The 21,795-nt window shown below is 37.4% G+C and overlaps 1 protein-coding gene across 4 annotated transcripts in view; it reads left to right on the plus strand.

The window, feature by feature from the left end:
* grm1a (glutamate receptor, metabotropic 1a) overlaps positions 1-21,795 on the plus strand; it is a 30,372-nt gene that overhangs the window by 4,058 nt on the left and 4,519 nt on the right. For all 4 annotated transcript variants that reach the window (XM_079887262.1, XM_079887261.1, XM_079887264.1 and 1 more), the window contains exons 3-7: positions 2,668-2,917; positions 14,709-14,944; positions 17,166-17,412; positions 19,083-19,254; positions 20,063-20,189. In XM_079887262.1, coding sequence (XP_079743388.1) covers positions 2,668-2,917; positions 14,709-14,944; positions 17,166-17,412; positions 19,083-19,254; positions 20,063-20,189 — 1,032 coding nt within the window. The remainder of the gene's footprint in view (positions 1-2,667; positions 2,918-14,708; positions 14,945-17,165; positions 17,413-19,082; positions 19,255-20,062; positions 20,190-21,795) is intronic.

Genomic DNA, 21,795 nt, shown 5'->3' on the forward strand with positions numbered 1-21,795 from the left:
TATGTTCACAATATTTGAATTTCCTAAAGTAAAGGGGCAGCACAGGCACAGATTTAAATAAGCAATATAATGCTGATGCTCAGTTCTCTGTCCTGCTATTTTGGTGATAATAACTATGACTTTTCCCTTTCAGGAGAGACTCTGTAATGGTTAATCAGTCATGAACTGTAGACAATAACTCATTAACACAACATCAGCAACTGTGTCGGACACCGCTGTCTGTTGCTCATAGTAACAGCAAAGATCTTTGATTACATTAATTACCCAGCCAAATATAAATTAATGTCTGGTTTAGAGACATTTTAATGGCCTTATTTAAACAGGCACCAGTTTTACACAACCTTGCATGCCAATCTTTTTGAAAAGATAATTGTTTTGATGTAAATCCTGCTGAAAAAATCGAACTAAATCTACAGCCGGCTTGCTGGTCTCAACTGGTTTAAAAAATCAAAAAAATATCATGTAAGTATTTTCATTAGTTATCACCAAAACAACAGAGCAGTGAACTTTGAGTACAAGCATCAAATAGTTTTTTTTTAACTGTGCTTGTGGTTTACCTCTCTTCTTAGAATATGAATTTAGTTTAACTATAAGACCCATAGACAGTAAGACCTTATGCGCCAGAGAAACGAGGGCGCCGCCATCTTAGAATATTGTCTTTGAACTTCCGTTTTTGCGGTCGCTCTGTATATTTCTATGGCGCTGCTGTCCAGGAGTAATTAGCTTTTGAAGTGGATTTACTTAATATAAAGTTAACGAAAGTTATCATGAGGATTGTAATGTTTAAAGCAGATGTCTTAACATATGTCAGTCGACCGGGAAGATTTTAAAACGAGCCGTTCATTCATAAACACGCAAGATCGCTGTGAAAATACAGACCGGAAGTCAAAAGACAACGAGCGCAGCGCTGAAAAGGGGCGGGGCTACATAAGGTCGGTCTACACCATAGACTGGTCTACACACGGTTCAAATGCTATTGATATGACACCAGGAGGACATCACTAGCTTTCGTTTTTTCAACTGAAGTATTTGTTTCAAATCAGATTCACATGATCTATCAAAGATGAATGAATAAAGGCAAGGATTATAGTGTTTGGTATCTGAACTCACAGGTCTGTTTGTTTCCCCCACAGAATTGTATGGACGTGAGCAGAAATGCTAAAATGAGATGCCTTTAAAAATGAAAAACACCATCGTTCCCTTGTAGAAAAAAAGATTCAAGACAATATTGCCTTTTTTAACTAGTAAACCTTTTGGTCTTCTCACTTTGTAGGACAACCATATTGTGTACCATGCAGTTTTATTATTTATGGTTACACTTCATTTAGATCCACATTAGACATTCTACTAACTATAAGTAACTTTACAACTACATCAACTAACTCTCATTAGAGTATTAGTAGACTGTTAGGGTTAGTAGAATAAGTTGACGTACTTGAAATATTGCTTCTAGTCAGTGGAATATTTTGAGTGTTAGGAGATAACGGGATAATAATAATAGGAGATAATAATGACTAGTGAGAAAGAGAAAGCTACAAAGGGATAACCTAAACCTGTTCCAAACAACCTAAAGAAAGAGAGAATGAGAGAAGGAATTGTTAGAGAGCCACAGACCTGTGAATATGCTCAGATTGTCACTCCACACAGACTGACCTCCAGACAGTCATCAGTGACCACACACACACCACTCATCTCTCCTGATAAGACAGAGCCACTGTTCTTCACTGTTCTGAGTGACCTCTGCTAGCCCGCACAATAAGATGTAAATTTCGCCTGGCAGCCCAGATGTAGAACGGAACGAAAGATGTTTTAAGTGTACCGTCGTGAGCTGCGGGCTTTTGTACAGACCCGTTTCTGATTCATACAATATTTTGAAAAGGACACAGTGTGTTCAAGTGACCTATTATGGTAATTTGCTGTAATTCTCAAGAGCACCACAAAGTGTTATTGGTGCCCTACTTGTCTAGTTACTGTACAATGCCTGTGGAATACAATTAAGGGATAATGATCAGTCAGTCAGTCCTTAACTTAAATATTGCTTGGCTACTTACTCAATAAATAAACAAATGATTATGGAATACGAGAAGAATGAGAGTGCGAGAATACGAGAGAATGTTTCAACTTCAAATCTGTCCAAACCCGCCATTGACTTTTATCGTGTGTACACAAAGGCACAGAGACATTTTGTAATTGATCTTTTTTTGTGTGTGTCATAATCTGGAATAACATGAGGGCGAGTAAATGATAATAGAATTTTCGTTTTTTGGTGAAATGTTTTGCAGTTTAGCAGTCATTATACAAAAATATTTAATTTCAGAATGCAGTAGTCAACCAATCAGAATCAAGTATTCCAAAAAGGCATGATAATGACCTTTTTTTTTAATTTTGTGTTTCTCATTCTAACTGTATGACACCATTTTGTATCCTAAATGGTGGTGACCATTTCTCCATTTCATGTCTTTTTCAGTTGCCTGTCTGCCTGTCATTTTGTGTCCTCCATAGTCAACTGTCATCCATTTCTTATCCTGGACTCTGACTGTTCTGACAGGTGTTGGATCAGTGGCGGTAATCCATCCTCCATTCTGTGTCTTTGATTAAAGCTGCACTAGTTTCATACGTGTGTTCATATCCTTTATTAACCGTCCTACATTTTGTGTCTGACCACAGGTAACTATGGTGAGAGTGGCATGGAAGCCTTTAAGGAGTTGGCCGCAGAGGAGGGTCTGTGTATCGCACACTCTGATAAGATATACAGTAATGCTGGCGAAAAGCACTTTGACCGTCTGCTTAATAAGCTGCGGGAGCGTCTGCCCAAAGCCCGCGTGGTCGTCTGCTTCTGTGAAGGAATGACTGTGCGTGGCCTGCTGATGGCCATGCGCCGCCTTGGGGTTGCTGGAGAGTTCCAGCTAATTGGGAGGTAAGGTTTTACCAAGAAAAAATGCATCCCTGAGAACGCTTAGCTATAATTTGCTCATGTTCGATCACGTCAGAGGAATAAATTGCAAGCTTTGAAAGAGACACAAAGGGCAAACGAGTCAAAATGACACCCACACTGTCTTGCTCATGGTTATATCACAATTGAATCATTTTTGGTGGAGCAAAATACTTTTGCATATTGTTTGCAAAATAAGCAAATATGATTCTTATACTGTCAATAATTATTATTACATTTGATGTGTTGCTATGTGTTTCCAATCATGGCGAAAGAAGAACAGACATCGGAATGCTTGGAAATAAGTGTTGCTACTGAATACAGAAGTTTCCAGGGAAACCAGATGAGATTAAATATGAACATTGTGAACAGAGGCGCTTTTCACACTTTTCGCCACTAATGAATAATTTGTGATTCAGTAGCTGGCTCACACTCACACATCCCTGGAAACTGCCTCCTGCTTCCTGCCTTTGTCTTATATGGTGTCAGTATTTGAGTTTATGTTTGGGTGCGTGTGCCAGAAAGGCTCGTCACTTGATTTTAGATCAGGCATGGAAAAATGCTGTGGGCTGAGTATTAAATATTCAATCTCACAGACTCTCAGGAAATGAATCTGATGGCAAATAACAAGTAGGCAAGCAAAAGTTTTTGGTAAACCAACCTCATTTCATGCATCATGTCATCACTTGTGAATTGAACACTAAAATATAATATATTCATTATTGTTAACAAAATATTATATATAATATTGTTAACTAAAACTATGTTTTTGTGAAATAAACAAGAGGGTCCTTGCACCATCAATGCTAAAAAAAAAAAAAAGAAGAAATATTGCCTTGACATAAATGGGTAACACTTTAATTTACAATCCTGTTTCACATGTACATGCTATGTACTTATTGTAGTAATGACAATAATACCTATAGGTAGTAAGTAATAACCCTGAACCTCCCCCTAAACCTAACCTTGTTAACCCATGTTGTTACTTTACATTACTCAGTATATTCGTATAAGTACACTGTAAGTACCTTAAAAGTGCACATACTGTAAAATAATGTGCAACCCATAAATGAGGTGAATAAATTAGTTGAAGTACTAATATTGCTGTGAGAATATTGCATATTTACATATTGTATAGATTTTTTTGTCTTTATAGAGAGGAATAGGAGTATTATCGGTCACAGAAGTGTAGAGCATTAAATGTAATGTTTTACATTTTCATATGTAATTTATTCCAAAGCTGAATTTTCAGTAGTGGTCAACCGATATATAACCAAGGCCGATATTATTTTAAATATCCCTGAAAAAGAAAAAGAAAAAAAAAAAATAGAAATGTTGCCCTGGCATAAATGAGTTTAAGAAATAAGTTGAAGTACTAAAATTACTACACAATAAAACTAAAATAAAAATAAATTAAAGCAAAATAGAAATAAATAAAAAAACTAATATAAATTATAAAACCACCTAAAAATGACCAAAATTCAAATGAAACCTGAAAATATAAAAATAAAAGCTAATTAATATTAATATATTATTAAAATAACACTGGTCCACATAAGCCATACCAACACAAGAAATGTTGCCCTTTCTTTGCTACTTCTTGTTATTGCGAGTCTCTAGAGAACACTCTTTAAGAGTGAGTGGTCTGAAATGTCCTAATATTTGCAGAATTCAATGGCTGAGTAAATAAGCTGAATACTGAACAGTCAGCCGGTCAATATCGCAAAGGAAAAAAAAAAACCTTCAGGACCCCAAATGGGTAAATAGTGTTTTGAGGTATTGTCATATAATCAAAGATATTACACTTTCCTCACAGTTCTGGGTTTGATTTACAAAGGCTATTCTTTGATCGTTCAAATTGTCTGATAGCGAAATCAGAGCAATGCTGGATAATATTCACGGACGGAATCCTTGCAGACTTGAAGATCTGGAAATGGATTGTAGCAGCTATCTTGTTTAATCTATATCAAGACAGCATCTATAGCCCACCCACGTACAATCACAGACAGGCCATCATATTCAGCTAACAGACTTTCTAGGTCAAAACATTGTGTCTGGAGTCTGGCTTTTCGTCTGCTTTCGTGTTTGCATGACCCTGTCTCATTCAGTTTTCAGTTGGGTAATAGAAACGAACATGTGTGTTTTTATCAGTACATGTTTGAGAGGAAAACAGAGGGAAAGAGAGAGAGAGAGAGAGAGACAGACATCAGAACCGCTTTTGGGAACTAATGGAGATTTATTCATTAAAACATGCCTTGCATTGTCATGATAATCTGAGTCCAAGCCTTCAAGCAAGACAGTTGATGATGTGTATCTGAGATAGAGATGGAGTGAGAGAGAAAAAGAGTGTGATTAAGAGAGAGAGAAAGAAAGGGAGGGAGTATGTTTGGAGAGCTCTTCTGTGAAAGAGGATGAGGTCCAGGTGTTCTTCTTCCTCTGCTTTGTTTATTCTTAGCCAGCTCATGTCTTACCAAAAAGCAGGCTATGTAATTTTCTACAGCAGTAGAAAAAACATTGACTTTGTAATTTCTAATCAACATCCTCAGTCTTGCAGGGAGCTTCCCTTATTACATTTGATTCCTCTACACTGGGCTGTTTACCTCTTAAAGCTACACTGTGTAGGATTTTCTCCCATCTAGCGGTGAAATTGTTTATGACTACCAACTGAATATTACTTTCTAGCCCCTCCCATACCGAGGGCGTTTTAACTCCTACGGTGGCCGTATTATTAGGGGTGTGCCGGTTTCAGAATTGGTGATGACGGTTATGACGTGAGTCAAATGTGACGGTTCGTAACATAACCGTCGGGGGGGGGGGGGGTTGCGATGTTCGTCTGTATAGGACAACTTAGTTTGAATAAAGGAGCAGACACTTGATCGCCTAAATTAAAAGATAATAATAATCAATGTTATCGATAAAGATACGCGGATGGGGTTTCATTTCATCCGCAACCGCACTCATCATCCGCACCGTTTTTTTTTTTTTACCAAATTTCAAAGCCGCACCCGCCCGTGTGATTGTTTTGCGGTCTATGGACGATGCAATGCTCTGCTGATGCAAGCCACGAGAAAGCCCTTGTCTGTTCTAGAAAGGATGCAGCAAAGATATTTAATGCTTAATGTATGAGGCATAGGCCTACGCTGAGTTTCATTCATTTATGATGAGATGCGCTCTAGTTCACAATGCAATGCAAGTGAACGCGGCGCACCAGCGCCGGTTATTATATTGTCTGCTATATCTGCTTTTTATTTATTAAATACATGCAATTGGTTGATGAAACATTTATTAAAATTAAGATACAATTTGTACAAAACGAAATTCGTTTTAAAGAAAGGCTTTTAACCTGTTAAGCTTCACCAGTGCGTCGGCGCACTGAAGCGTTTTTTATTTATTTAATTCAAAATTACTATCAGATTTAATGTTATACCTTGACAAACTATACATCATTAAAAAGATATAAGACTCAAGTTTCAGTATTTGACCACTATTGTATTCTGAGAAACTCATAGTGACAGTTATGTCTTAATTTGTGTCAGGAGTTATGAAATGAAAAAATGAGTCGATACCTTTAATATGAATTATGACCGTCAGCCGCTTTCATTCATAAAAAACTCCCGTGCTGTCGTCATGACAGCGATACACAAAACAACGTCCCTCAGGGCTTTAGCTCAAAAATGTGCAGATTTGGAGAAATATTGCTAGATTCTTTTAGATTCACATCATATTTCTATAGACAGGAATAATATTTATTGAATTTATACCCAAATGCGTCAATGTAATCATTATGAGCGTTTGGTATTCTAATTCACAGTGTTTTCAATTCATACCAATAGCCTGAGGGCGCTATATGCACAGTAATATAGTCCATATATGGCACATGAAGAAGAGCCATGATCATGTGACATTCCAGGAAGCCTCGAACACACACACAGCTAACAGAGATCGGCTGTAATCATGCAGATAAAAGATGTTTTGAAGACAATAAACATGATTGCAATGATATCTGATTTGCCTGTGTTCTTCAAGCCATGCCAGGTATTTTTATAATAATAGATTATATTTATAATGTAATGCTAATCTATATAGACTTCATCATTGTGCATAATACTATCAAATAATATATTTTCTGTCTGATTTTTTTATCTGAAGCTAAATTAGATCACAGAAGATTATTTAAAACATTCGGCTTGAGTTATAAAGTACGTTTTGAGCATAAATATGGTTTTAATCTCATATATTGTCGTGTATTGATGGTGTGCTAAGCTAACATGCTAGCTAGCCCTAACTGTTAGTCACATGACATGGTCTTGAAAAACATTTAACTAAATACAGAGTTTTGGGCTTATTATCTTCAGATTTTAAACATAAAATGTTTAGACATGTGGCTTTAGCTGTAGTGCATTTCTAGATTGCTCCAGTGCCAATTTCAATTTTATTTTCATGAGGATGTTTCATAAAAAATAATTTCTAATAACTTTACAAAACTTTGAAGCTATTTATAACAATTTTTGTCATTACGACAATAATTAATTCTACATTTACAATAAACTGCCAGGTGTCAGCTTTCAAACGAGATCATACTTGTGCTTTTAGTACAAAGGGTTCATGAACTGTATCTGTTTTAGTTTGGGTATGTCATTTCTGGGGATTTTTCAAAAGTGGCGTTGCAGCTTAACAGGTTAACAATAAAATACAAGTGAACGCGGTGCGTTGGCGCCTCAATGTCACGGTTATTATATTGTCTGCTATATCTGCTTTTTATTTATTAAATACATGCAATTGGTTGATGAAACATTTATTAAAATTAAGATACAATTTGTACAAAATGAAATTCACTTTAAAGAAAGGCTTTCTACAAAGAAAAACTTAATGAAGTGGTAAAAATCATGTCTGACGATTTACAAAACAAAACTTGCGTTGGTAGGCTACTTGGCAAAAAATCAAATACAGTTGGAAACGACGTAGACCATTAATGACACAGACTGTTAACAATTGTTTTTAATTAGAATTTAAACATTCTCTATGATAAAAAATGTTTGTAAAAAATATTTTAATAACACGGTTTTGGCGGTTATAGAGTTAATGACGGTGTTCAACTATAACCGTCGGTCTCACGGTTATATACTAACCGTCACACCCCTACGTATTATTTCAAATCTGCCGGCAATCGCGAGTAATCTCCCCCTCGCATTCGTCACGGTGCCATTGAGTATCAAAGCGCGAAAGGCGAAGCTTGAATTTCCAGGTATGTCCCTCTTTGGCTAATGTATTTTCAAGATGGAGGCGCAACATGGCTGCCGCCATTCGAGCGACTCGCTCGTATGTATTCTAAATGGCAGATTCTACGCTTACGAGAATACTTGATTAGTTGGTAGAAGTAATTTCACATTAATGAGCAGATATCCTTTTGAAAGAACAAAGTGTTTTTTGCTAAGAATCAACTTAAAAATTACACAGTGTAGCTTTAATGATCAAATTAAATTCAATCAAATTAATTCCCGCTATATTTCTAACTTCTTTTTTGGTGTCCCATACAGCATGTGCCCCAGAGATATCTTCATATAGGCACATATTATTGCTCTCAGGACAGAAAAACAACATCAGCTCTTCAGTATTTCAGCTGTGTTGTTTCAAGCACTAACAGGAATCCAAATTAAATGTTTAAATAGCAGCGCTCTCCTCCCCTAGTGCCTTCTGTGTTCCTAGTTCCTAATCTTTTTGCGTTTTTCCTCCAAACACTCCTTCTCCCCTCTCATTACACATTCTTCTAAGATCAGTTGACAGAAGAGAGAAATATATTTTTCAGAAAAGAAAATGTGAGTGCTTCTCCATCTTTAAAACTCGGCACCAGTACGATTGCTTAAGAGTTTTTAGTGGTTGTTAGTGCATTACTTTATGCCACATTTGGTTCCTAGGTTTCATCCTTCATGCAATGTGTGTGTGTGTGTGTGTGTGTGTGTGTGTGTGTGTATATATATATAGACATACATATTGTTATTACTGTACAACTTTCCACTTTCAATGTCCCTGAGAAGCCCTCTCTCTTTAATTATCATCACGCTGCCTCTCAGCTCTGGTCATTCTGTGAGAATATTGCATATTGATTTTTTTTTCTCCTGTAATCAGCTGTCATGATTTTTTTTGAGTTTTTTTTTTCATGAGTTTTTTTTTTTTTTGATGTGGTCTTTATAGAGAGAAATTAGGAGTCTTATCAGTGTGTCTTAGGAGAATAGACCATTATTTGCATGGAATTTGTTTAGGTTAAATATGGGACCACTAACGTTCGAAAGTTTTGGGTCAGTAATATGATTTCTATTTTAATATTTTACATTTTCATATGTCATTTATTCCTGTGATGGCAAAGCTGAATTTTCAGCATCATTACTCCAGTCTTCAGTGTCACATGATGCTTCAGAAATCATTCTAATATGACGATATCAAGATACATTTCTTATTATTATCAATGTTGAGAACAGTTGCGCTGCTTAATATTGGGGAAACCATGAGACATTTATTTCAGGGTTATTTGATGAACAGAAAGTTCAAAAGAATTTATTTGAAATACAATTTTTTTTAATCACGTTATTTTATGTTTTGTTATGTTTATCATTAGGAGGCAATCTTAAAATATTAACCCCTATTTCTATAATTTTGTAAAATAAACTACTGATAATTGAAAAGTAATTATTTGTTGAAATTAAAGCTTTAAATGATCTTTTTATAAGGCATAATTATATGTTAAATTTTATGTTATTTATTATTTGTATACAATTGTATATACCAGTAAATAACTTATCACTTAGCAAACTGGAAAAGGACATCTGTTTCATAGTATGACTCATCGACCATTGATAATGATAAAATGACTTGAAGTGCTTGGCCTTAATTTATCTGATTTTAACTATCAATACTTTTAATAAAGCATTATGTCCTTGGGATCGGGCCTGGCTTCACTCCTACTTCTTTTTTTGACCCTTTCATGTTCTAAACTTGCCATATGACTTTAGCACCATTCTTTACCACGTTTGCATTTAAGTGGGTCATTTACTCAAAGGTGCGTTTGAACTCTCCAAATAGCTTTTCTTCGGAGGTTATTTTCTCTTCAAGTAATGTGGCGAATTGGATTCAGCGTTCTTTAGTGCATGCAGTGCTGCATGATTGCCTGTGACCTCCTTGTAGAAGTTATCATCTACGGATATTGCGGTTTTGTAAGAGAACCGCTCTCGTAAAGCCCCACGGAGGCTAATTCTCAGGAAACATCTCTTTCTCATTAGCCCTCCATTTTGAATGTATTAAAAGATGTATTAGTCATGAGGGCGAACAGAGAGTGAGAAAGAGTGACTTTAACAGGTTTTCGAAATGTCTGTGTATGGGAAGTTCCCACATTTGACTGAAAAATCAGTTCATTAGAGAAGTAGATGGGATGGAACAGTAAGACGAGAGAAAAAAAAAAAAAAGAGACAGGAGAGGGAAAAATTCACTAAACTCTTTTAGTGAGATTCTGCCACAAAAATAAGCCAAAAAGGAAGCATTAACATTACAGTCTCTGGGAAGCTGCAGATATAAACCTGTTTGTGTTGACCTGCCAGTCTTTAGCAGTGCTTCACAGATGCTCTGATGCCACTTTCAAGTCTTTAAGGTTCAAACAGCGACAGCAAAACTACATTAGAGCGAGGAAAGCCTGCAGGCATCCCAGCAGCCCTGTCATTGGAACTGTATTACACCACGTCCCATAGGACCTAAAGCACATCTGTTTGCGCTCAACCTGCTGTTGTAATGTTTAAGAAGTTGATTTTACAATATTTACTTCATGTCACTATATGCAAGTTTTCAAGTTTTGCCCCGTGTGAATTCAAAGAATCTTAGAAAGAGGCTGACATTGAAAGGTTTTGGGTATGAATGGACTGATTTGGGGTTTTAGGAGAAAAAAGAGGCATGCAGAGAGGACATAAAAAAGTCTCGTGATGTGTGTGTGTGTGAATGTGAGAAGGGGAGAGAGAGTAATGGAGGCAGATGAAAGCTGGTGAGGGGCGAGCGAGAGCGGGCGTGATGGGGGCTCCCAGCAGCAATGCTGCTTGTGAAACACAGAGCCAGGCTGCTGCTAACTGGAGCGCCATGAATTAGTAAAGGCTTCTGGATGAGTTCTAATGGCCCTCAGCCTAAGCCTGCACTGTCTTACTCAGTCCTCTAGAGAGGATCGAGCAACAGTCAACCAGAGCACACATGCACAATATACTGGATTTGAATGAGTAATGAGGGAACAGAGGATAGGAAGAGAGAGCAGAGGAGGACAGAAAAGGAGAGCTTTTAGTCACCATTGGCATTAGTCGGATAAACATTGTCTGCATCCACATATGCAGGTTTGTCATCATCTAGTAATGTCAGTTAATTGCATCTTTAGATTGTTAGTGTTTCCTGCACGCAACAACAAACACAGTGCAAGCCGGGATGTTTAGTTCTTTATCAAATTACTCTTATGAACTGGTTCTTTTTAATGAGTTGAAAAGATTCAAAAGGAAAGCCTTGAACTTGCTTGCGAGTTAGCAGTTTGAATCCGAATCATTCAGTGAGTTCACAATTGACTCCCTCTGTGAACTGATATTTTTCAGTTTCAAAAATATCTGATTCAAAATTAACTGGTAACCGACCGTTACTGTTATGTGGTATTTACATTAGCCTGTTTTACTGACGTTTTGTATATATGACAATGCAATATAAATGTACAGTATAAACATACACTATACCATTCAAAAGATTAGGGTCGGTAAGATTTTAAAATGTTTTTGAAAGAAGTCTCTTATGATAACCAAAGCTGCATTTATTTTATTAAAAATACATATTACTTTTAAATGTATTTTTTTTTAAAGATTTTATTTTTGACGATTTTCTCCTGCCTTTATTATGATAGGATAGTATAGAGTGGACAGGAAGCAAGGTTGGAGAGAGAGAGGGGACGGGATTGGGAAAGATCCGCGAGCCGGGACTTGAACTTTCGTCGCCCGAAAGCGCAACGCCGCTATATGTCGACTTTAAAATGTAATTTATTCCTGTGATGGCAAAGCTTCAACAAAACAAAGCAGAACAACAAACGACACCCTGGGGACGACCGATGGAGGAGATGGAGACCTAGGTGGAGCCGAAGAGACGAAGAGCCCACGTGACATCACTGGCACTGGAGATCGAGGTGGAGCTGCGCCGACGAGCGTCCAAAGTGGAATCAGGGAGCCTGAGGACTGATGTGGAGCTGGTGGGATTGAGGACGAAGGTGGAGCCAGATGGAGCTGAAGGTGCAGGCAGGATGACATCTAACCAAGGCAGAGCTGGTGGGAAGAGGGAGCCCGGTGGAGCCGTCAGGGCGATGGTTTCTGGTGGAGCCGAGGGAGGGAGGAGCCAAGGCGTAGCCGATAGGTTGACATAAGTATAAGTATAAGGATAAGTCCCTCCCCTTCCGGTGGACCACCATGGGACCTTATTTCGGAAAAATATTGTATGGCAGTCAATGGCGAGAGACAACAAATATTTTGATCTCGTTTGAATTGTGCCCTGAATTAGACATATGATGTTTGTCAATTTAAAAGATACATTTTAAAGTCAAGAAAGTCACAGTTTGATGTAAAACTGTTGAGGTATAAGACTGTGAAAATACGTAATTACAAAGACTACAAACCCAAAAGGCGCACATGTGACGTAATACCTTTTCTCTCAATGAATGAAGCTAACTTTACTGAAGCTAACATCTGTCATTTTTTCTATAGTCTTACGTTATAATCGTAACGTTACGCCGTCATGCCTGAGTGTTTTGTACCAGACTGCACACATACGAGCAACGGTGACGTACATAGTGCGAGACGAGAGATGTAGTTCATTGAGCGATTTTCACATAAAACTAAATGTTACTCTTCTGTTTTATGACAAATTGCGACTTCTTGACTTTCATAATTATCTTTTAAATTGACAAACATCATATGTGTAATTCAGGGCACAGTTCAGACGGAATAAAAAGATAAGTTGTCTCTCGCCATTGACTACCATACATATTTTTTCTGAAATAAGGTCCCATGAGCTGGAAGCGGGGGGGAGGGACTTAGGCTCTCTATGGGAGTGATGGGTTTGCAGGCTGGAAGCGGAGCCAGGGGAACCTCCTCACTGGGCGGAGCTGTAGAACTGAAGCGCCAAGGCAGTTCCTCACAAAAAGGTGTTGGAGATGCAGAGAGGCTGAAGGGAACCAGCAGAGGTGGGGCTGAGGAACTGGCTGATTTGGGAGGAGGAGGTGGGAGAGGGAGGCTGGTAGGGATCACAGGGAGCACAGGCGCCATGGGGCTGGGCGGAACCAACGGCGAAACCAGTGGGAGAAACAGAGAAATATCTTCCCTAGACACCTCCAAATTTCTTCCAGAGTCCATACAAGACATTATCCACAGAGGTGGGGTTTTGGGCGAGGCTTCCCTCCATGCCATGCCCTCGAAATCCACAAACACTCCCTCTAATTAATTGAACGACAGGTGTAATAAATCAAACAGAAACAAACTAGGACAACTAGGTCAGCTGACAGGGCACACGGGTAAACAGGACAGAACCAAAAACACAATGAAACAAAGTAAAAACAGCATACATGTTACACATGATCCTTCGGAAATCATTTGAATGTGCTGATTTGCTGAGTTATTATCAATGGTAAAAATAGTTGGGCTGCTTAATATTTTTGGATACATTATTTTCAGGAATCTTTGATGAATAGAAAGTTTAGAAAGAACAGGATGAAAATTGAGGATGGAGAGAAGAAGAGAAAATAAGTGGTAAATAGAGGGCACAATAACAATGTGCATTGAGACGATGCGAGAAACGAGAAAATCAAAAATGATTTGGGGAAGGTGAACATGTTGAGATTAATCTACGCATAGAAATAGGGAAGGATTGTGGTGTGATGAAATCAAACAGCACCTGTCCTCCTACAGTATGGGCCATCACCTCTCTAGTTAGCCTGTCTTCAGCCTCAGGACACGGCCATATCTGCCTATCATAGCAGCACACATGAGTTTCTACCTGAGCTTCAGCTCATTCATTATTCATAGAGGTTATAAAACTCTCTGTAGAGCTCTGCTCTATCTAATCTCTGCCATTTTCTGCTCTACTGTGGGGTGCAAAGCTGTTTAGGGAGATGTATTTTAGGTCAAAGCCTCTAAAGGTAATTTTGTCTAATTCGCTGTATGATACCACATGGAGAAGCAGAGGAAGGAAGGGCGAGCAGAGAATGATGAAGATATTGAATAACAAAACAAAATGAGCAAAAATTTGGCAGTAACTGAGAAATATGTGAGTAGTAAAAGAGGAGAGAAAGAAAATGGGGTCCAAAAGTATGCTTCTAATTTAGTAATAAATAAATAATTCAGTTTATTTATATTATAAATACATTTATATTATTGGCATCATTTTTTAAGTGAGAAGATGACTTGAAAGCGTCTTAGTCTCAAGGAATAGAATGCTGCTGTCATTCAAGAAATTTAACTTTTAATAATTTTTATTTTAATGTATTTATTTGTTCAAACGTTCCATGTTTACAAAATCCTGAAATGTTCTGTTTACTTCCAGGATTAAATTAGATCAACTAAACACAACCACTCACAGCTCAACACTAAATGCTTTGGTGCCCACTGGTTTACTGAATCTCTTCTAATTTGTCTGAAAAATGAAAGCTGTGTTTATACAAAGAAGCTGGATCGTTATGACACAAATTCCTCATCCTCTGACATGTTATGTTCTCTCTTTTCTTCTAAAGTGATGGCTGGGCAGATCGTGATGAGGTGGTTGAAGGATTTGAGCAGGAAGCAGATGGTGGGATCACAATGAAGTTGCAAACGGAAGAAGTTCAGTCGTTTAATGAGTACTTTCTGAAGTTGAGTCTGGACACCAACACAAGGAACCCGTGGTTTGCTGAGTTCTGGCAGTACCGCTTCCAGTGCCGCATTCCTGGTCATCCCCAGGAGAACCATAACTTCCAGAAAATCTGCACAGGTAAACAAAGAACCAAAAGACATTCAAATAATATCAGTATGTCATTTGATATCTAATAAGAATATGTAAGATATGAGTAACATTTCATATTAGGCTAAATAAAATGAAGGAGAACAAGTAAATGTGATATATTTGTATAATTCTGTATATTATATTATATAATATACATATATACGTATATTCTTGTATATGGTCTGTTTGGCAATTGAATGAAAAAGATTTGTTATTTTGCATAACTGATGTCTGTCTGATTTAATTATTCAGTTTTCAGGAAAATATTGTGTGCATGATGACATTTGACTGAATTATGTATGGTAACTCTGTATATTTCCCTCCATTTTTTCCATGTTATTATCCTCTGGTTGGCGCTTTAAAAGGTGACATAGGTAAACTGAGTTGTACCCCCTCATCTTTTGTGCTTTTCCAATAATTTTCACCTTTGCTTGTCCACATAGAACTAATTTTTTTGTTCTATACATAATATTGTATTGTTGAGAGACAGTGCTTGAGAAAACATGCTGCTTCTCCCACAGTTAATAAAAACTTTATTTTGCATAACAATAATCAGACACATAACAAATATAATCTATTGTAATTGAATCACTAGAATCCTGTAGTAATGTCGGTTAGTTTTTGATTGCTTTAATAAGCTTAAAGTTTGTTATTGTTCTCTTCTTCTGAAAGACACTCATGGTGGTAAGTGAGAGTTGATGAGAGACATTATGATGTTATGATACCTGCACTGAAGAAGCACTTCACTATGGCAACAGACAGCACAATAGGTTGGACTGTGTTTGCCTTATTTGATTGGCAGAGCTATTCTCAGTTATGAAGATGATGTGCAGTTCAGAGAGGTACATCACATACAGTGAAGATGGGAAATACATCAGTTAGTTTCATCATTATCATTTATTAAGCTGCTGACACTGTAAAATAAACATATCCTGAACTACACTATGGGTATTGAGCTCAAAGTGTGCTATGATTTGTGCTAAGGCTGTTCTTTGTCTCACGTTTCATTGTTGTAGCCTGACCATGCACTTGGATAGGAATCAGATTGATATTGATCTTTAACTTTTGACGAGCCGTATCTCGAGAAGACTTCAGTTTAGTCTAAAAGTCAAGCAAGGTCAGACTGTATGCTGCCAAAGTAAGGTATCAGTCCAGCTTTTCTGTGCTGCTTGTAGGGTTGGCTTGATGGCACTGAGAGCACAAGAGAAGCTTGTTGCACAAGGAGAATATTCCGTCACAAAGTGTGTGTGAAACTGTGTGAATGCGCAAAAAAAAAAAACGAGGTATACCCACACCGTCTGCATGTGTGTAAGAGTGAAGAGTTCACTTGGATGATTTATTCACTGCAAAAAATCATTTTCTAAATCAGTATTTTTGTTTTGTTTTTCCTGTACAAATATCTAAACATCCTTTAAAGCAAAACTGGATAAATGATTAAAACTTATTTTCAGTGAATATAGTTTATTTTTCTTACCTCATTGGCACATTATTTTAATGTTTACATTTATTTTCTTGTTTTAAGCAAAAATCTCACTAAATTCTGATTCATTTATGCTTAAAACAACAACAACAAAAACATTTAACTAATGGCAATGGCAGTTTTTTTTTTCATGTGAATATATTTTGTTTTAAGGATGGCATTTTTACTGAAAAACAAGACAGTGCACAACTTCCAGAAACTGCATTTAAATGAGAATTCTATTTAATGAATCTATGATTTTATTTCTTGCCTCTGATCTCTCTTGAATGTAGCACTGGAATGGCTTTTCCATCAGCTGGCTTATGAATATGGCTTTTTTTGCAGTGGCTTGCCAGTGCTAAGATTTGAAACTAAGTGAGTGAACGCATGTAGTTTGCCAGCCTGCCAGCAGGACTCTCCTTCCCTTTATTCACTCTTAGTGACACTCTAAATGTGATCATATTTTAATATTAGGGGCATACAATTATATATAACATTTAGACAAAGTGACATTCTGCCTTTAGTCAGTCTATAATAATGAGAAAATTTGAATTTTTTTGGTTTATATTTTGACAGCACAGAGCCTCTGGCTGGATTCATCTAGTGTCAGAATTTTCTAATTTTTTAAATTGCAAGCAATTCCAGCAGATAAACATGTCAAATCCTGGATGGATGGAGGCAGAGTGGCACAAATATGAAAATAGTTCTTACTTGAATCTCACACACTTGTTTAAAATCTTTCCCTGACAGGAAATGAGAGCTTGAAAGACAACTATGTCCAGGACAGCAAGATGGGCTTTGTGATCAATGCGATTTATGCAATGGCTCATGGCCTTCATGATATGCACAAAGAGCTGTGCCCAGACGACGTTGGCCTGTGTGAGGCGATGGATCCCATTGACGGCAGTAAGCTGCTGGACTATATACTCAAGACCTCCTTTGCTGGCGTATCTGGGGAGGAAATCTACTTTGATGTAAACGGAGACTCGCCTGGGAGGTAAATGGCAAGACTAATATGTACTAGTGCTCTGTTCCAAAACCTAGTAAGCTACCTGCCCCTTTAACTGCTAATAGTAAAGTGCTCTTTCGGTGCTAAAATAGTTCAGAGTAAATAAAAATGGACTGTTTACCCAAAATATGTGTATTTTTATGGATGTGTATGGGTGTGTTCATGCAACACGTTAACCCAAACATGTGCTGAAATTCTGCTGGGAAAAAAACCTAACAAACAAACATTTAAACCAGCCTATGCTGGTTTGCTGTTCACTGCTGACCTCCCAGCCTGGCAAAGCTGGTGTTTAGCTGGTTTAACATGACGGACAGCAGGTCCTTAAGTCTAAAAAGTGCCCAAAGCCACTGTAAAACAAGCCTGTCCAGCTACCAGCTGATACCAGCTTATAACAGAGTAAAATTGACTGTGTAACCCAATATTTTTTTTGTGGTGTATATTTTATGCTTGGAGTATTATGCTGATATTATGATATTTCAATGAGTTTTAGGAAGGTGTCTTAGAAGGCAGCTGTCTTAGTACAAATCCAGCTCACTAGGTTTAGGAACAGATCTAGTTTAAAGTCAGTATGACAACTCATACCTAGAATGGCCAGTGTGACACGGACCATTGTGAATACCCATTCTCAACTCAAGGCCCACACGATCCACTTTCCTGAAGGGTTTAGCTCCAACCTTGATCAAACACACCTGCCTGTTATAGTTATCCTGCCTTTGATATCCCACAATCCTGTGCTTTCCGTGACAGTTGAACTAAAAAATAAGACGACATCTAAAAGTTGCGATTGGTGGTCAGTTTGTGTGTAAATGTGTTTTTTGTTTTTTTTTACCAATGTTTTCTCACTTCTGACATGACCTCTGATGTCATTTCTAGAGAGAAATAATTAAATATTTGCTTAGTTATCACCAAAGCTTGTTCTGTTTGGCTGTAGATCATTAAACCATTACGCTGCCTCAGAAGTCTGTCTGAAAAGGTACTTCGTGCAGAATCGCTGCCTATAAAGTCATTGTCTGATAAGGCAGACCTACATTTTCGGCCCCAGCCCTTGATTAGCTTGGTCAGGTGTGTTTGATTAGGTTTGGAGCTAAACTCAGCTGAAAAGTGGATCTCAAAAGCAATGGTTGCCCTGCCTTACTCTAAGGCAACAATTGATCATCACCCTCAGGTTAGATTTGGCAGCCTAACCAACACATGCAAAGAGGTGCATATCGGATGGTAATGGGCTTGGAGTGGAACAGATTGCCTGTCTCAAGGAGATGCTTCAGTCCTCTCCACTCCAGTACCATGATGCGGTCAGCTCCTGTCACCCTGGCTATACATGAACAAAAGATGACAGCTCCACTGCTGCCAAGACTGCCACTGCTTTGTGTACATGTGTGCGTTTGTGAAACTTTGCCTCATCTGTAAGATAGGGAGTGTCATTAGTATGGATGAGTGGACTGGGCACTCGGGAGGTTGTGGATTCATATCCCAGGTGGAGGATGCAAAGTTGAGAGACTTGAATGTGTGAACATGGTAAAAGTGTGAACTCTGCCTCTTGCTAGTCCCGAGGCTTCAGCAACACTGAGCTACTTATTATGGAAGACTTGCTCTTTTTCTTTCTCTTTTTTTTTTATCTACCCATATCATTGCCTCTCTGACTTTTTCTTCTATCTAAGGTATGACATTATGAATCTACAGTATGTGGAGGAGATTGGCCGCTTTGATTACATTAAGGTGGGGTCGTGGCATGAAGGTCTCCTAAGCATCAGTGATTACAAACTCATGACGAACCGCACTGAGATGGTCCGATCTGTCTGCAGCGACCCATGCTCCAAGGGACAGATCAAGGTGTGTATGTGCCATAATTATGTATGCATAGTGCATCATTTCTCCAGATGAAAGCACTTTAAAGCTGAAGTGTGAAGTTTTTGTTTCTTAAAATACTTTCCCTGAGTGTGTTGCTTCTCTGAGCTATCAAAACATTGTTCTGCTTGTTTGGGCTTCCCTCACCCAGCCCAATGCAACAAGATTAGTTCAACCCATTAGGCGTGAGTTAGGGGCGGGACCATCCGTTTGATTGTCCAATGACAGGGGATGGGAAATTTGTTTGAAAACAATCCTTATACAGTAATGACATATTTCAGATTTATGGTTTCCAGTTTAACCTGGTCAATTAACACATCTGGGGTAAGATTTTGCAGTAAGGTTGTACACTGCAAAAAAAAAAAAAATCCTATTTTTGATTTTGTATAATTTTCCAGTTAAAAAAATCCCAAAATATTTGACATCAAATTTACTTGAGAAGCAACACTATGATACTTGTGTAAATTAATTACATTAGTATTTTTTTTAAGTCTTCAGTCTCAATATTTCATGCAAGTAAATTAATATCTCAAGAAAATGTATAATTTATATCATACAATCCATTTATATAAAATAAATAACTAAAATATACATAATAATAATAAAGTAAATGTAATAATTAACATGAACTAACAATGAGCTAATATTTTTGCGGCATTGAGGCTAATGTTACTTTCTATATATACTAATACCAATATACTGTAAATAAAAGTTTCCATTGTTAGTTAGTGTGAGATCAATGAAGTTTTAGCTTTTAACACTCAGTGTAAGAGCTCTGGTTTTCTGATTGTAGGTTATCCGTAAAGGTGAAGTGAGTTGCTGCTGGATCTGCACTACATGTAAAGATAATGAATACGTTCAGGATGAGTTCACCTGCAAAGCTTGTGACCTGGGCTGGTGGCCTGATGACGAACTGTCAGGTAAGAGACTTTGTTTACATATTATTCACTCTCCCAGTTATCCACACATCTATTAAAATAGCTCTTTATTTAAATACTTAGACCACTATTTCATTGAGAATAGCTCAAACTCAAAAATATTAATTTGCTGTATTCTGGCAACATTTATGACTTTAGATTCTGTTCAGCCCATTTACCCTGCCGGCTCTTTTGCTATCACTCCTCTCTATGCCCTTCGCATCCTACTTACCCAACACCAACACTTTCTCTCCCTCTGGGCTGTGAGCTGCGCGTTATTTTGACAGCTCTTTGCAGCAGCGAGCAGAGCTGGATAACGTTGAGGTTGGAATCCCATTAGTACCCAGCAGCCGTGTGTCAGGCTCAACAGTTTCACCACGGAACCTGAGCAGCAACAGGGAATTCTGATTACCAGAGAGACAGACTGATCTGAGATCGAGAAAAAGCTCTGTCATAGTGAATGAGAAAGAGAGGCCCTTCAGAGATGTATAGAAAGCTCTGTCATAGAGAATGAGAGCATTAAGAATGCACACAGAAAAAAATGTCAATGACATGACACTCTTCTATTAATTTATTCAAAAATATATTAAAGTAATTACCGTTACATTACTGTTTTTTTATGTGTGTTAAAGAAATCTAAGGCTGCATTTATTTAATAAAAAAACAGTAATATTGTGAAATATTACTATAGTTTAAAACGACTTTATAAAAAAAATATATTGTACAAAATGTATTTCTGTGATGTGAAAGCAATATTTTCAGTAGCCATTACTGCATTCCTCCGTGTCAAACTATGCTTCACATTCTAATATGCTGATTTGGTGCTTATCAGTTGTGCTCCGTAATATTTTTGTGGAAACCGTGATATTTTTTTTTTCAGGATTCATTGATGAAAAGAATGTTACAAAAAAATGATATTTCAAATAAATACTGTTAATTTTAACAATGTAAAAGTATTCACTGTAACTTTCGATCAATTTCAATGCATCTATGCTGAATAAAAGAATCCATTTATTTAAAAAAAATCTTACTGACCCCAAACTTTTGAAAGGTAGTGTACATATAACTTGAATAGACCTCTTCTATAAAGAGCATGTTTTCATTTTTAACTGTCCTGATATAAAAAGCCATTAAAATATATAAAATATATTTAAAGGATAATTCTGGTATTTAGCACTTTGAGTCTCTTTTCTGGTTTGTTTTGGATGAACTAGAGTGGTGGACACAGAAATGTTGACGATGGGTCCTGTCTCGACTTTTTGACTCGTTTAGAATCGCCTTTGACCGCTTCAGAGTGGCTGGCTGCGGGCATGCATGAACATGTCCTTAAAACAACCCTTAACGTTCGTTTTCAAAACTGTGCAACTCACCGAGTGGTTAGTTAGTGACTCAAAGTGCTAAATACCGGAATTATCCTTTAAATATATTAAATTAATAACAATGAATCTTTTCTTGAAAGTCACATCTGAGTTTTACCATATGAAACCAACATATTTTTAAACTAGATTTTTTAAAGATTTGTCCATTTTCTTTATAATTTATCCAATGTTATTATAACATCAAAACTCACACGCATAGTAAATAAACCACATGTTAGCGATTCAATCTC

Source organism: Squalius cephalus (genome assembly GCF_949319135.1).
Source record: "Squalius cephalus genome assembly, chromosome: 12".
NCBI classification, from domain to species: Eukaryota; Metazoa; Chordata; class Actinopteri; order Cypriniformes; family Leuciscidae; genus Squalius; species Squalius cephalus.